The sequence below is a fragment of the Anser brachyrhynchus genome, assembly GCF_964034855.1.
Source record: "Anser brachyrhynchus genome assembly, chromosome: 1".
Classification (NCBI taxonomy): Eukaryota; Metazoa; Chordata; class Aves; order Anseriformes; family Anatidae; genus Anser; species Anser brachyrhynchus.
This window is the reverse complement of record NC_137694.1, coordinates 56,400,889-56,415,263: the sequence shown is the minus strand read 5'-3', so window position 1 is coordinate 56,415,263 and position 14,375 is coordinate 56,400,889. Positions and strand designations below refer to the sequence as shown.

General features: G+C 52.2%; 1 protein-coding gene across 1 annotated transcript; it reads left to right on the top strand.

Moving 5' to 3' along the window:
- Positions 1 to 7,885: 7,885 nt before the first annotated feature.
- Positions 7,886 to 14,333, top strand: HMOX1 (heme oxygenase 1). Its single transcript, XM_080575266.1, has 5 exons — positions 7,886 to 8,114; positions 8,431 to 8,551; positions 10,936 to 11,427; positions 12,022 to 12,130; positions 13,572 to 14,333. The coding sequence occupies exons 1-5, from the start codon at positions 8,083 to 8,085 to the stop codon at positions 13,706 to 13,708; spliced, it is 891 nt and encodes a 296-aa protein (XP_080431392.1). The 5' UTR covers positions 7,886 to 8,082; the 3' UTR covers positions 13,709 to 14,333.
- The last annotated feature ends 42 nt before the right edge of the window (positions 14,334 to 14,375 follow it).

The following is a 14,375-nucleotide window of genomic DNA, read 5'->3' as shown; positions in this document are numbered from 1 at the left end:
GGCGAGCTACCTCCTCTGCTTTCCCCCTCTGCCTCGTGACCAGACCCAAATACACCTCACAGTCCATAAATCACTTAAAGAAGACGTGCAAGAAACAGTTGCTGTGAAAGGGCTCCCTGGTGCCCTCAGCTGTCCCTGTGCCACCTCCCAGTGTCCGACTGGGTGGGAGCGTGGAAAAACAAATCGCCACTTCCAGCTCCCGCGCACTCCCACGTCGACCTCACCCGCACAGCTCTGCCTCTGGCCTTTGCCGTCGTCCTTGCAGCAAGCCCAGAGCCGAGCTCAGCTGCACGGGGAGGATCACCTCACGATCCACAGGATCTGCCTCGCTGCCCCTGGCATGCCCCGAGCCCACCCCGGGGCGAGGACCCTTCACCCTCACCCTATTTTCTCCCTCCGGGGCGCGGGGGAATTGGCTCACTGCTATTTCTGTCGGGGGGCGGACAGGTGGGAGTGCGGCTTGGTGGCTGCCAAGCTGACCGGGTTTGACGTGATGGTGGCCAACAGGTGAAAATTCGGAGTGTCGCTTGTGGCCAGCGTGTCTCCTCCCCACCTCCTCACCACTGAGGCAAAGACTTGTCCCAGAGGGTATCTGTGGCTTTTCTTCAACAACTGAATAACAAGAAAAAACGAGGGTGAAAGGAGGGAAATCTTTCCATGCCTACATTAATATTTCCATACTCGTTACAGATTATACCAGTAGTACCTTAAATAATTCTGCGAGGTTCCTTTTGAGGAGAAACTTGAAGAAACACCTGTCAGGTGCAAGTAAGTACAGAGCACGCGTTTTGCATTGGCAAAGACTGCTTTATGCAAAACTAAAATGACAGCATCATAAAGAATTCTTTGAAATATGTTTCCCCTTTTCTAAACTCTTTCCTAACGTTGCTGTTCTCAAAAATAATGCTCGTTCCTGCCCACCAGATGGCTGTCGTCCCCTGCCCGCTCTCAGCCTGAGCTCTGCAAACTGCAGAGGAAACCCTCTGGCTTTGCAGTGACCTGCTCAGCAGGCTGTGCACACAGGAAACCAAACAAGCCCAAGTTTTGCCTTATTCTAGGTATTATACTGCAGCCCTTCTGGCACGGACGCACCGGTGGCAGCCCCGAACAGGCACACGGACGCTTGCACCGTGCTGAAGCATCCATTAATAACCCCGCTGGGAACGGGATCCTGGCCTGCACGGGCCTTTTGCATGACCCAGGGTGGTTGTTTCTGTGTAAGCTGAAGGAAGGAAGGCATAACTTCCTTGCTCCGGGTCAGATCTGCCCCATATCACTGAAAGTTAAGCACGTATTAAAAGTTCATGAGAATGTCCGTGATGTTAGGGCCGTGCAGTTCTTGGCATACCAGCATCACATTCCTAGCAGCAAAAAACCACAGGCTTCTCTTTCATCTAGTACGGACCTCCAAATAGTATATCAAATTTATTTTTAAAGAACAGCTAACAAATAAGTCTCCTGATTTCCCACAACATCATCGCACAACGGAGCAGAAGTTCTCCGTGCTGGTACGCTGGGAAAGCTGTTTGCCATCCCACAGGACTTTCATGTTGCTCTACCATGCCAAAACTTCCTCAAAGCTTATTTGGGATAAAAAGATTCCCCTTTCCCTTCAAAATGAGAATAAGGCCACTTCCATTTCTCTTCAGAACAAGATAGAAGACAGATAGTTCAGTTGGAAGGGACATACAAAGACCATCAAGTCCAACAGCCTGACCTCTTCAGCTAACCAAAAGTTCAAGCATATTATCGAGGGCATTACCCAAATGCCTCTCGAACACTGACAGGCATGGGGCATCTTTAGATCATCCCAACAGGGGAAAATCCTACCTCAGACTCTGCATGCTCCCTGCTTTCAGCTGGAGCAAACCCCCCAGCTGAGCCAAAGGGGTGCCGGGCATGCTGCTGGGCTGGGCCAGCCCCCAGGACGAGCATGGTGCTGCTTCACGGGTTGTATTTCATCCACCCTTGCTGCTCAGGGCAGGTGGAGATGCTGGGACGATGTGTGGTGGGGACCCCGTGGGCAGCAAAGAGGGGGTTATGAGGAAGGAAAACATCTCTGTAGGGAGCTCCTTTTTACCTGGAGAGGGGTACGAGCAAGTGGAAGCGCAAGAAGTGAGGAAAGACGCAAAAAGGGAAGAAGGACGGGAAAATGTGCAAAAACAGAAGAGGAAAAAGAGGTGCCCCAACACTCAGGAGCAAGGCAGTGGTCACGAACAAGAGGCGTGTGGCAGTGGCAGCGAAACCTGAGTGAGGGAAAAGGGATTTAGGAGCATGCATTTGCAGGCAAACAGCTTCCTTTTTCTCTCTGCCATCACCCTTGCAAAACCTTGTGTGTGCAGAACCGCAGCTGACTCAGCCTGTGGCAGCAGTGGGCTCGCTTCCCTCTCCCGGCGGGGCTGGGAGAGGTCACGGAGCTGGGAACAGGGAGAGGGGCAGGATCTGGCCCTATGGGTAAGGGAGGTTTTCGGCAGTGTGGGTTCCAGCAGTGCTTCACCATCCCTCCCTACTCCAGCTGCCTGCTGCAGGGATCCGGCCCCAGGAGCAGAAGTTTCTTGTGGGGGGGATGAGTAACTCCCTGAACCAACAAAAAGCCTCACATGCCAGTCTCCGGGTGCTTGATTTTGGGCTGTAGTCTGCAGAAAATCATTGCTGAGGCACAAGGTGGATTTGATGGAGGGGTGAGGCGAGGATACGGGTTTCCTGTGGCTCCCACAAGGACACTTTCTGTGCAATCGCTCTCCCCATCAACCACCAGCTGCACCAGGGGAGCCCACCCCAGGCTGAGCACCTCTGGTCCCTCTCACCTCTGCCAGACCACATCTGGCAGCTCAGTCTTTAATTTGAATCCCGCAGCACACTCACGTTGTCTTGCTGTTAATTATTATTTAGCTCAAGGGCCACAGCCATAGTCCTGAGGGCTCGCCACGCCAAACACTGTGTGCACAAGGGCAAGGATGCTCTCTGCCCCTGGTGACTGGGAAGGCCATGGGAAATTCCCCTATTTCCCCAAAACAGGGATGTTCTTGCTCCTTTGTACTCATGCTCCCTAAGCACCACAGTGCACGGGGCTCTCTGAAGCTGAGCACACCCTGCCCCTAAATAAAGGGCTTTGAAGGAAACTGGGACTCAAATGTGTGCTCGGTGCCTCCCCTGCTCCATAATTACAGGCATATGCACCAGCTGCCTTCTCGCCTGGGCAACCCATCTGGGGCTCATTCCTCCCCATTAGCATCTAGCCTCCTGCTCATAAACCAAAGCTCTCGCAAACAGCGGCTCGGGCTGGTAAACAGCCTTGCCTGCCTGCCCTGGGGTGATTTTTTTGTACAGAATGAAGAAAAAGGGAGGAGGAAGCGAGGACGCAGGCTGTGCCTTGGCCAGCCTCTACAATAAGCTCCTTCCCACCCCCGGTATTTTCTGAAAAAAAAAAACACCAGCAAAGGTGAAGCGGGGCGCTCATCCCGCATCCCACCCGTGCCTCAGTTTCCCCCATAAGGAGCAGGATCTGTCCCGGTCCCAGGGGCTGCAGCATCCCCCTGTGCCCTGGGTCAGCCTCCAAACCCCCGGGCAGCCAGGGTGGGGGCCCCCACAAATGCCGACTCGCCCTTTCCCCCATACGGGCGTTCTGCTGAGTCAGGGTCACACCAGGCCACTCTATCGCTGAGTAATGCTTTCGGGCTGCGGCGTAGGGGCTCTTTTTGCTGAGTCACGGCGCGGCGGGGGCCACGTGAGGCCGGATGTCGGGAGGGCGGCTTCAGGCCGACGTGCTGAGGTTGCAGCTGCTGTTCTTGGCCCCGCGCCCGTTCCTCGGGACGCCTGGAGAAATCTCCAGAAAGAAACCCCCGGCTGGCCGCGGTGGAGGACGTGCAGCTCCCGTACCCCGGGGCAGGGGGATGGAAGCCCAGGGGGCAAGGGGGGTTCCCACTGTCTTTGCAGGACTTGGGTTCTGGTTCACCTCCTCCCTTCCCCTGAGAAAGGCGTGCGAGCTGCGGTGCAAAGTCCTGCCTGGTGCCTACGTGCGGTTTTTCAAACCCAGCTCCCCACTGTTTGTCCCGTCCCAGTCAGGGCGTGCTTTGCTTTATGCAGGGCTGTAGCACGGACACGATGGAGGCGGCTCTGTATCCGTGTGCTGTGGCATGCATGTATCTGTGCATCTAGAAAAAATATGTATTGTAACCTGTGCTTCCTGTTTGCACCAAGCTGGTTCATTTACGCCTGAGAAACGCACGTGCACATCCGTCTCCCTCCACGTCTGTCTCTGGGGTTCCCGTGCGGGGTCGGTGCAGAACCGCACTGCCCGTCTGCAGGACCCTCCCCAAGGCACCCCCGCCACCACAGCCCGCGGGAGCCCCTGGGGATTTTCAGTGCCTTGGGCTCACAGCCTCCGTGTTTCCACCTGTATCTTTGATCTCGGCTCGGATTGTTCTGTGCTGACGGCAGCGAGCACAATCAGTTCTGCCAGGGCTGGGCAGCCTCCCTTTAGTAAACACAAACTAACCCACAGCACGTCCCATACCCTCCAGCAGCGACTCCCCCCTTCAGGAAGCCACTTTAAGTGGATATTGCGACTTCACGTGTTGTTTTTTTTTTTGTTGTCCCTTTCCCCATTGCACAGCAAGTTGTGGTTGCTGAGTCAGCCTCCCCTTCCTAGCCAGGCATTGCTGCAGCCTTTTGCTGTGTCACGGTCTCGGGGTGCCCACGGCCCCCCCTTCGCCAGCCGAGCCTGGCTGTCACCAGCCGGTGCCTCCTCGTCCCCCTGGGGACCAGGGGCCAGAGCCAAGCACGGCTCAGGGCTTCCCATGCGGGGCTGGGAGAGCTCTGCTCTCTGTGACTGACGGTGCAAGTGAAGTTTCTGACTGCAAAATCCACAAGGAAAATCTCCCCCACTTCCCCACCCCTGAAGAAAACACTGATTCCTCAACGACTTGTTAACTATTCATCTAACTGATCTGCTGACTTAAATATTTTCTCAGAGGCTGGGACAGGCAGACAGAGGTTTTAAAGCCCAGCAGGAGCTATTACAAATACCTGCCTTGGGCTACTCGATTCATCTCTGCCACAAACCTCCAGGGCAATCTCAGCGGTGCCCAGGCACATCACCTCCACGGCGGGCAGCCCTGGCACCACCCAACCGCTGCTCGGTGGCAGGGTAGGAGATGATGGATGGGACTTCTGGCAGCCGTGGGGGACACCACAGGTCAGGCACTGCCACTATGTACAAGAAAAATGCACTAGTGCCCTGGATGAGGACTGGCTTCTGCTTTCCAGTGGCTCACTGTACCCCAGGTGAGCTGCTCCAGGGGCTGGTTTGATCTTTTCCATGAAAAGCACACATCTTCGTCCTCATCCATCATTCTTAAGTGTCCATTTCTGAGGTTTTCTTCTAGGAAGAGCAAACCTCTGCCAGCACACGGGCACACACAATGCCCTTAAGCTTCCCTACGCTGCACAGCAACAGCAGAGGGGAAGCAACACAAGTCTGTGCTGCAGAGCACTGGATGGGGCCAGAAAAGCCCGAGGCGAGTGGCTGCAAATTGATGACAGCCCACTTTCAGTTCTCCTTCCATCCTGCTCCAGGGCCTCTGGGCCTTTCCGGAGAGCGGGGCCCAGTTTCACAGCCCCTTCATCCCGAATAACCCTGATCCCAAATAACTCCTGATTCTGGGGCACAGCTTGCTACCCTGCACCTCTGGAAAAGCTCGCAGCAGAGGTGAGCTGCAGGAGGGACCTTGTCTCCTGTGACCAGCCCAGGAGAAGGTGAAGCCCCCAGATTCGGGAGATACACTTGGGGCAACCCAGAGCAAAAAGCTGAGGCCCCATGTCCTGGGACAGCGTGACTGTGAACCAGGACTTCTTCCTGGGAAGAAGTACCCTACCTGGAATGGCAGTGACATGGCTGGGTACCCTCTCTCTTCCCCCCAGTGTCTCACATCCACATCTACATCAACTCTGGAAGACAGGGAAGGAGGAGGACCTCTTGGATGCATCCCTTAAGTGCTTCTAAGCACACAACTTTTGGAGAGGAGGCAGGGGCAGGGGACAAAAGCAACTAAATGCAACTGGAAAGCCCTTGGGGAGGAATAGGGTACACTACCAGAGCTGCAGGACAGAGGTGTAAGGAGGAATAGGGCTTGGAGGTGTTTTGTTTTGTTTCTTTCTTTTTTTTTCTTCCCTATATTATTTCTTATTCATAAAATGAATATTATTGTTCATTTTCACATATTTCCTTCTTCCCTCCACCAGAACTGCAGGCTCAATCTGCGCTCCAGCTCAGGAGCTGTTTTGTGTCAAAACAGGACTCACTGAAAACAGCACATGAGCTTCTAGAGAGTGATGTCAGTGGAAAAAATCTCATTTTGGGGCCAGTCCAGTGACAAAAAAAGTATCAACATCTTCAGGCAGCACTGGCCATGCTGCCCTGTGCTCCCCGCTCTGCCAGCAGACATCTGGGGCTTTGTCACACTTGCTTCGGAGCTTCGGACATCCCGATACGTTTATTTTATAGGAAAATAAGCAGGCCAGCAGCAAGTCGTGTGAGAGGGCCTGGGAGCAGGAGAGGAGCTGCCAGTTTTTGCTAGAACGCTCTGTTGCTTTAACGAGGGGAGCCCTACAGGAAAAGCCTGGCTGAGTCAGGGTGGAAGCGCTGAGTAATCCTTCCTGAGCCTGCGCCGCTCACCAGATGTCTGCCCCGGTCCCAAACCAGGCGTGGGGCACGTTTCCTCTGGGACAGTTTTCTAGCCCCCTGCAGCTGGGGTGTAAGTGTAGGGCCAAGGCAGCACGTGAGGTGCACGGCTTGGGTGGCAGTGCCCGCTGCTGCAGCGCTGGCTTTGAGTGCCCCGCTCTTTTGGCTTGAACACAAAATTTGTGTTTTCCCAAAGCACAGCTGGACGATGCATCTTCCATCCCGGCTAGCTGTGCTTCCAGCAGAGCTGCAGATGGAAAAGAAGGGCCCCACTTCATCTGTTGGCTGCCTCGTCGACCACCGAACCAGACAAAACAGCAGAGAAGCCAGCTACTGGCAGCAGCGCCTTGACCAACTCTCCTTTGCTAAATCAGAAATTATTTGCCTTTGCAAATCTCTGCACGTTTCCTCAGAGTTTACCCCAAGTCTCGCACCACATCTTTGCAGTCCTCCACACACAGCAGCTATTTCCAGCCATCTGGGTGTGGAGGAGATGGAGCTGCTGTGGGCAAGTGGCCCCTGCTGTTACCGCAACCGTGTGCAGGGCGTTTCAGGAGGTAACAGCAGGGGCCACTTGCCACACAAACACGGTATTTTTGCCATCATACCGGAGAGCAGAAAGGATTTCTCCATGCGTTGGTGCAGGCACACCTGTGCTGGCTCTGTGCATGGAGACAAGGTGAATTCAGCAGGGTCTGGTGCTGTGCAGCTGTACTTGTGGCACTTGCAGACTCGAGCTGGCGCACGTGCCACAGCACCTGCATCACCCTGGGTGCCCAGGACTGGCGCAAAGCCCAGCGTCCTACTGTGCAGACCTCCTCATCCCGTGGCCAGCAAGCTCTGTGTTACGTGAGAGGCTATGAAGATGCTCACTGCCATGGGAAATGAAACGTTTGCACCGGAGGCTTGCTAGAGCAGGTTAGGACAGATGTAGTGTGAGCTCCAGAGGCAGGGCGCAGCTGGGACACAGATGGGTGTAGGGAGAGGCGGCTGCCCACCCTGCCACGGGCATTGCCCCCATAAACCCACCCCTCCTTGCCCAACCCCGCCGCCCCAACACCAGGAGCCCCCCCCCGGGGAAGGAGAAGTGTCCGGGCATCCTCTTGTTTGCGCTGAGCTGTCACGAAGCATCGGGTGACTTCCTCCTGCCTTCCGAGGCTGGCCTCCTTCTGGGGGGCGAGGCAGGGCGACAGCCACGCTGGGAAGGGAAGTGCAGTGTGTTGCAAGAAGTTTGTGCTCACACTGAGGTCAGCGGTTCGGCTGCTCACGTGGCTCGTCGGTATAAAGCTGGATGCGGGAGCTGGGCTGCCCAGCTCAGACGCCTCGCCGTCCTGGGAGCAGAGGGGAAGGAGGAGCGCGAGCAGGAGAAAACAAACAGCAGGGAAACGACGTGGAGAAACATGGAAACTTCCCAGAAACAGAGCTCTGAAAGGTGAGAGCGGGGCAAGGGAGAAAGGGTACGTTTTAGCTGAAAGAGTAGTGCATTGCTCCTTCTGCTTTTAAGCACGCTGTTCCTGTTTCTGCTCTGCAGGGAGCAGCTTGCTCCTCCTCTCCCCTCTGGATGTAGTCTGTCAGTATTCCCCGCTCCGGACAGCGACTGGGATGCTGGCACCCCAGTCCCTGGCTCTCGGGATCTCTCTGCTCCTTTTCCTGCCGCCCCAGGCTCCCCGCTTTTCCTAGAGAGCTGAGATCTGTTTTTGCTGGAGGGGAGCCACAACTCTGATGTCTGTCCCGCTGCTTTTCCCCAGCATGTCTCAGGACCTGTCGGAGCTCTTGAAGGAAGCCACCAAGGAGGTGCACGAGCAGGCGGAGAACACACCCTTCATGAAGAACTTCCAGAAGGGGCAGGTGTCCCTCCACGAGTTTAAGGTATGATATTAACATCAGAGCAGCATAGCTCGGGTACGGGATTTCCTCACCAGGAAGCACGCTGTTGGATGGGACAGGATGCGTGGGGACTAAATCAGGGTGGAGGGGGGCAGCATCAGCAAATCCTGTGCAAAACAAGCCACAGCACCCTCCTATCCTACCAGCCCCTCCTGCAGGATGCAAGGCAGGGCTGTGCCTTTCGGGATGGGCAGCCGAGCTGAAGCAGGAAAAAAAGACAGTGAGACTGAAGGGATTAATCTAACTGCTTTTATGAGTCTTCATAAATGCCTGCATGTTAATTAGTGGCAAAGGCGGTTAATGGAGATGTAACAATGTGCAGATATGCGAGTGGCTTAAGCGTCAAGAATGGAGCGCGCTAAATTTAGAGCACCCTGAGCAGTTACAGCTAGAAATAATGGTGGGCTAGTGATAAAGTGAGGCTGTGAGATCAAGTCGGGCCCCAAACCTTGCAGTGGTTTAGTTGTCACTTGGGTTATAGCAGGCTGAGATCAGGAACAAATTGCTCAAAGGCACTGAACTTGAGCAAGCTGTATCTGCTGCTAGCAGGTAGGAGCCTGTTGCTTTTCTTGAAATATTAAGAGTTATTTGCAGCTACTAGTCTGTGTCTAACCTGGCTATAGGGGATGCCTGGGATCTGAGCTACATAACAAAGCCATGAGCCAAACCAAGGCAAACACCTGGGCTAGAAATTCCCGGCAGGCCAGAGGAACTGACGCATGGGTTTGCAAATAACAGCCAGTAATCCGACCTGTGGCTTAATTACTTTGTTGTTGAATCGCTCCTTGATAAATAAATCCGCAAGAATAGGCAAAAGACCACTTATTCCTGACAGGTTGTATTCATGATACCTAGTCAAGCATGAATTCAATCACAGGTGCTGACTTCCTGCTGTTAGAAACGCGGCTTTTGTTAGGCAGTGAATTTGAGACAGGCTGGCATTAACAAAAAAAAAAAAAAAAAAAGCCAGAAATAGGCCTCTAAGATTCAGGAGCACAGCTCGGTTTCCCAGAAACTGTTTACACACTGTCAGGGGAAGTGAGACATGACACCGGGCTTTAAAAAGTAATAATTTTCCAAAGCCACGTTTCCCACTGACCCACTGGCTGCCACCAAAAACAACGGGTCAAGTTAAATTTTCTTAATTTGTTAGGCAATGTTCCTGTATTTGGTTTCTTTTCCAGTAAGCTGGAAAATGGGTTATCATTTAAAAACCTCTTTTTTTTTTTTTTTTTTTTTGTTTACCCTCTTGGCAAACCCCATGTATCAGCCCCGATGCATGACTCCCTAGAATCTGAATATGTGTTTCCACAACCAAGTCACTGCCTGTGTGTATATCAAAGTCCTGTTTGCTGACACAGTGGCGTAAAGTTGAAACGGCACCTCCTGTCCCGCAGAACCGATAGCTTTGTGGGAGAGTAAGCTGCTTTCTCTCCTGACATCAGTGTAATCCCTCTTCAAACCTGACTCACCTGTACCATGATACCTGCGTGTTTTACCCCTTGCTGTCAATAAGGGATTTCAGTGTAAGCAAGAGGTGTTGCAGGTGTAAATATGAATACAGCTTCTGCAAACAGAATCCCCGGGGAAGGGAAGAACACAGCTAGATTGTCTTATGCCACGTGGAAAACTTGGCAGACAGAAGAAAATATCGCGTAAGCTAGGAAAAACAACAATAACAATGGTTTCAAAACAGAGGGATGAGCACATAGCCTCACAGCGATCCTTCACAAAAGCGTTTTTCAGAGGCAGGCTGTGCCTCCAGCCCCCTTTTAGCTTGTGTCCTCAGGGTAACCAAGAGGCAACGCCACTTCCAAGACCGAATGGGAGAGCCGGGGTGCCTCCACTCCCGGGCTGGTGGGCTGCCAGCCGGATAAATAGGTTGCAAAATTAGCAGGGTGGGTCGTCATCTCACAGGGCCCCACAAAAGAAAGCCACATCTTGGAGCATTCAGACTCTAACAATGTACCAAGCAACGTACCTTTGGGAATACTCTTCATATTGACTGGGGGAATGAAGAGAATAGACCACTGTATGGTTTCATAAGGCTCTAGTTTCCATTATATCAAGCTGCAAGGACTTTAAGTTGAAGGTGAAAGCAGCAGCTTTTAAGGGCAGGTAAGACCAGTATCTGCTGGAAATGGCTTCGGTCTTACCTGATGCTGCCTAAAGAATGGGAAGGGCTAGATTGGTGTCTCACTGTCCCTTGCAACTCTGTTTGCCACATAGGAAACCTGCACCATAACAGATGTGCGTGATTATTCGTGGGTGTGCACATGAGTAATTTATTTCTTGGTGGGATTTGTCCCAAAACCCTGAAGAAGACAGACATACACCTGTATCTCATCCCCTTCCTTCTGTTTCAGCTCGTTACAGCATCCCTGTACTTCATCTACTCTGCTCTGGAGGAAGAGATTGAACGTAACAAGGACAACCCTGCTTACGCCCCAGTTTATTTTCCGGCGGAGCTGCACCGGAAAGCTGCCCTGGAGGAAGACTTGAAGTACTTCTACGGCAGAAACTGGAGGGAAGAGATCCCATGTCCTGAGGCTACTCAGAAATACGTTGAAAGGCTCCACTACGTCGGCAGGAACCATCCAGAGCTCCTGGTGGCCCATGCCTACACTCGCTATTTGGGAGACCTGTCTGGGGGGCAGGTGTTGAAGAAAATTGCCCAAAAGGCTCTCCAGCTGCCCAGCACTGGGGAAGGGCTGGCTTTCTTCACCTTCGATGGAGTCTCCAACGCCACCAAGTTCAAACAGCTCTATCGGTCCCGCATGAATGCCCTTGAGATGGACCTTGCTACTAAGAAAAGAGTCTTGGAGGAGGCCAAGAAAGCATTCCTGTTAAATATACAGGTGAGTAACAACCAGCCAGCCCTGTCTGCCCACACCCTCTCTCATATAACAGCTACAGGGGAATGGCAAAGCCGGTATTTCTGCTGTGGAGCCTAAGGGAAGCTGTGGGTTATGGCAACCTAGTCGGAGTTGGATGGCTACGCTTGTCCAGACTGGGAGCCTAGCACGCAACTGGTCTCTGAGGGGCTCTTCTCCCTCCTCTGGCATTTGAATTCAGGCTCTTCCATGTGCTATTATTCAGATATGAATGAGGGCTTATACCGGGACTAGAAGTCAACACCTTTCTGTCCTTCCTCTGTAATGCAGCTTGACAGGTCTGTGTATTTTGACTAGCTGCACAGGTACACCTTGCTTTCCTCCCCATCAGAACAGGGACAGTAACCTTGACCTGAGCTGGAAGCTTCAGGGGAAACCTGTAAAGTGAACAGGCAGACCCCACAGGCAGATTGTGTTCTGGGCAAAAAGTGCTGGAGACTTGGGTTGGAAGCTTGTAGGTTCCTTTGGTTCCTAAAGTGCCTGGGGCAGGGGCAAGGGGGACCAGTGAAAGCCAAAGAGCAGATAATGAGACCACATAATGGTCCTTCTCCTTCTCAGGTGTTTGAGGCGCTGCAGGAGCTGGTGTCTAAAAGCCAGGAAAACGGTCACCTTGTGCAGTCAAAGGCAGAGCTTCGTGCTAGGAGCGTTAACAAATCATATGAGCACGGTAAGACATTTCGAAAGGCTGTAGCTTAGTATTACCCTTGTAGTTTTGTTCTCCTCTGCTTCTGTTTGTAAAAGCCACTGAGAAATATGTGTGAGATGCTTGCCCCACCTCTTCACCAGCAGTCAGTACATAGTGCAACGGCAGGCATCGGTATGGGCAAAGCTTCTTCTAGACATGACTGAGCATGGATGACATACATGGGCTCTCCAGAAATAGTGTCAATGAGGGAGCTGTACAAGAAGACACTCTGCTCTCCTTCTCTAAGGTTTTAGCAACTCATTAACCATATGAGTTTCAGCCACAGGGAAACCTGGCCTTGAGTTCACTGAAGCAAAGACTGCAGTTTGGGGCCCAGCATATCAGTTGAGGTGCTGAAAGAGGGTTCTTCCATACACGCAGCCTTGCCCAATGGCCCGTCCTTTTGGACTAAATTTTCTCTGGTCATTTTCCTGCCTTTCAGGCGTATTTATTCAAGACAGCTCCTGAAAGCGTGTGGGGTTTATAATGAGCATGGTTCTGGATGGTAAACAGTAACCAACTCAGACCTACCTGGTGAAAACAGGCTGTCGCTCAGTTTTGCAAAAAAAAGCTCCATCTACTGGCAAGTGCTGATCATGAACTGGGTATAGCCCGAGCAACTGAGGCAATCCCTTTTTATGCAGTCAGATTTGCCGACTGAAGTAGGAGCAGGCTCAGATGTTTACAGAAGAGGCTGGTTTCCCTGATAATGTGTGCTTCCCATAAGAAAGCCCTTATGACCTACCCATTCTGAAACCAAAAGGGAGATTTTTTCAGTGCATACTGGATTGAAGCAGTTTTCCCATGGCAAAGAATGAAAAGCATCCTGGTCTTGCGCATCACCAGACAATGAACCTTAGAGCAAGTTCTTTGAGAAGGGCAGTAAAAGTTCCCTGTGAATCTTTGCTGCTCCTTTCCCAATAGGCCCTCAGAGATAAGATTTTCAAAAGCACTTGGTGTTGGATGAGGTTGTACTGGGACAAGTATTTGTCTGGTGTGCTAAGGACTACCTGTTTAAGGCCATAAAATGCCTAACAAATGGGAAACAGGAGACAAAATGCCTTTTAAAATTCGGTCTTAATTTATTTGTCTGTCTTCTGCACATATCAAGGGTCTGAATGAGTCCCTCGAGGAGCTGGGCAGAGCATTTACAAGTCAGAGAGGAGGCAAGGGAAGAAAGAGGCTAGTATCCAAGTACAGGCAGAGGGGTTGTGAGCCTTGTGATGCCCAAGTCAAGTCAATTGCTTCCCTGGCTCACCTGCCCTGAGAGAGCAGAACCTGCTGCCGCTGTTTCCCCCTGCCTCACAGGGCTCTGGGCCCTCTCCTCCTCCCCTCGATGGCTCCAGCAGGGTCTGCCCCAGCACACCAGCATCGACTTGCCTCAGCCCATCCTCATCTGTGTTATTTTCCCTGCTTGCTCTAGGTCCAGCGCCTGGGAAAGAAAGTGAGAGGACAAGCAGGAGCCAGACAGACCTGGTGGCCACCTCTCCCCTCATGCGGTGGATCCTCGCGCTCGGCTTCATAGTCACGACAGTCGCTGTGGGCTTGTTTGCTATGTGAACAAGCAGGACCTTCACCTTCCCTTCGTGCCTTCCCTCACCCTAAACTAATCCATCTTCCCCAGTCCTTTGAGAGAAATCCCCCTCGACTGGGTACTGTGATCTTGGCTCTGCCACTAATATTTGGAGACCTTTCTCCACAGAAAGCAGAGAGTGCTGCACGGGGGTTCAGGCAAAGTCTTTCCTGTGCTTGGTGTGAGCTCTCCTCGGAGACTAACTTTATTACCAGAACCAAGGGCAGGAAAGGCCTAAAAATGATGGCCAAGAATTGTGGTTGCTTTGCAGCGTATCTGCAAAAATCCTACAGGATCAGGATCAGAAATGCAGCTTTGACACCTGTCTTGACTCAGAAATGAGCAGTTCCCCGGAGCTCTGTTTGCTCAATATTTCATACTGCTAGATAATACTGTGATCACTGTTTCTGCGGAGCCGCGCAGCTGCCGTGGGTTATAGACTGTTTTATAAGACACTATCAGGTCTTTGTTAAATCTTTTTCCAATCATTTTCTTTTTTTCTTTTTTTTCCTTTTTTTTTTTTTTTAAGCAGATGATGCTTGTTGAAGAGACAGTGTTGTTCTTTTGTCTGATTATATAATTTATATACAGAATAAAATTCAATGTAAAGTCTTTGAGCCTGATGTTTCGTATTGTTAAAGCCTTGCCTGGGAA

Excerpts from the sequence above, each read along its gene's own strand:
- HMOX1 (XM_080575266.1), top strand. The coding sequence starts at position 8,083 with ATGGAAACTTCCCAGAAACAGAGCTCTGAAAG. Across the intron at positions 11,428-12,021 it reads CATTCCTGTTAAATATACAG|GTGTTTGAGGCGCTGCAGGA; the intron begins GTGAGTAACAAC and ends TCTCCTTCTCAG. Across the intron at positions 12,131-13,571 it reads TAACAAATCATATGAGCACG|GTCCAGCGCCTGGGAAAGAA; the intron begins GTAAGACATTTC and ends TGCTTGCTCTAG.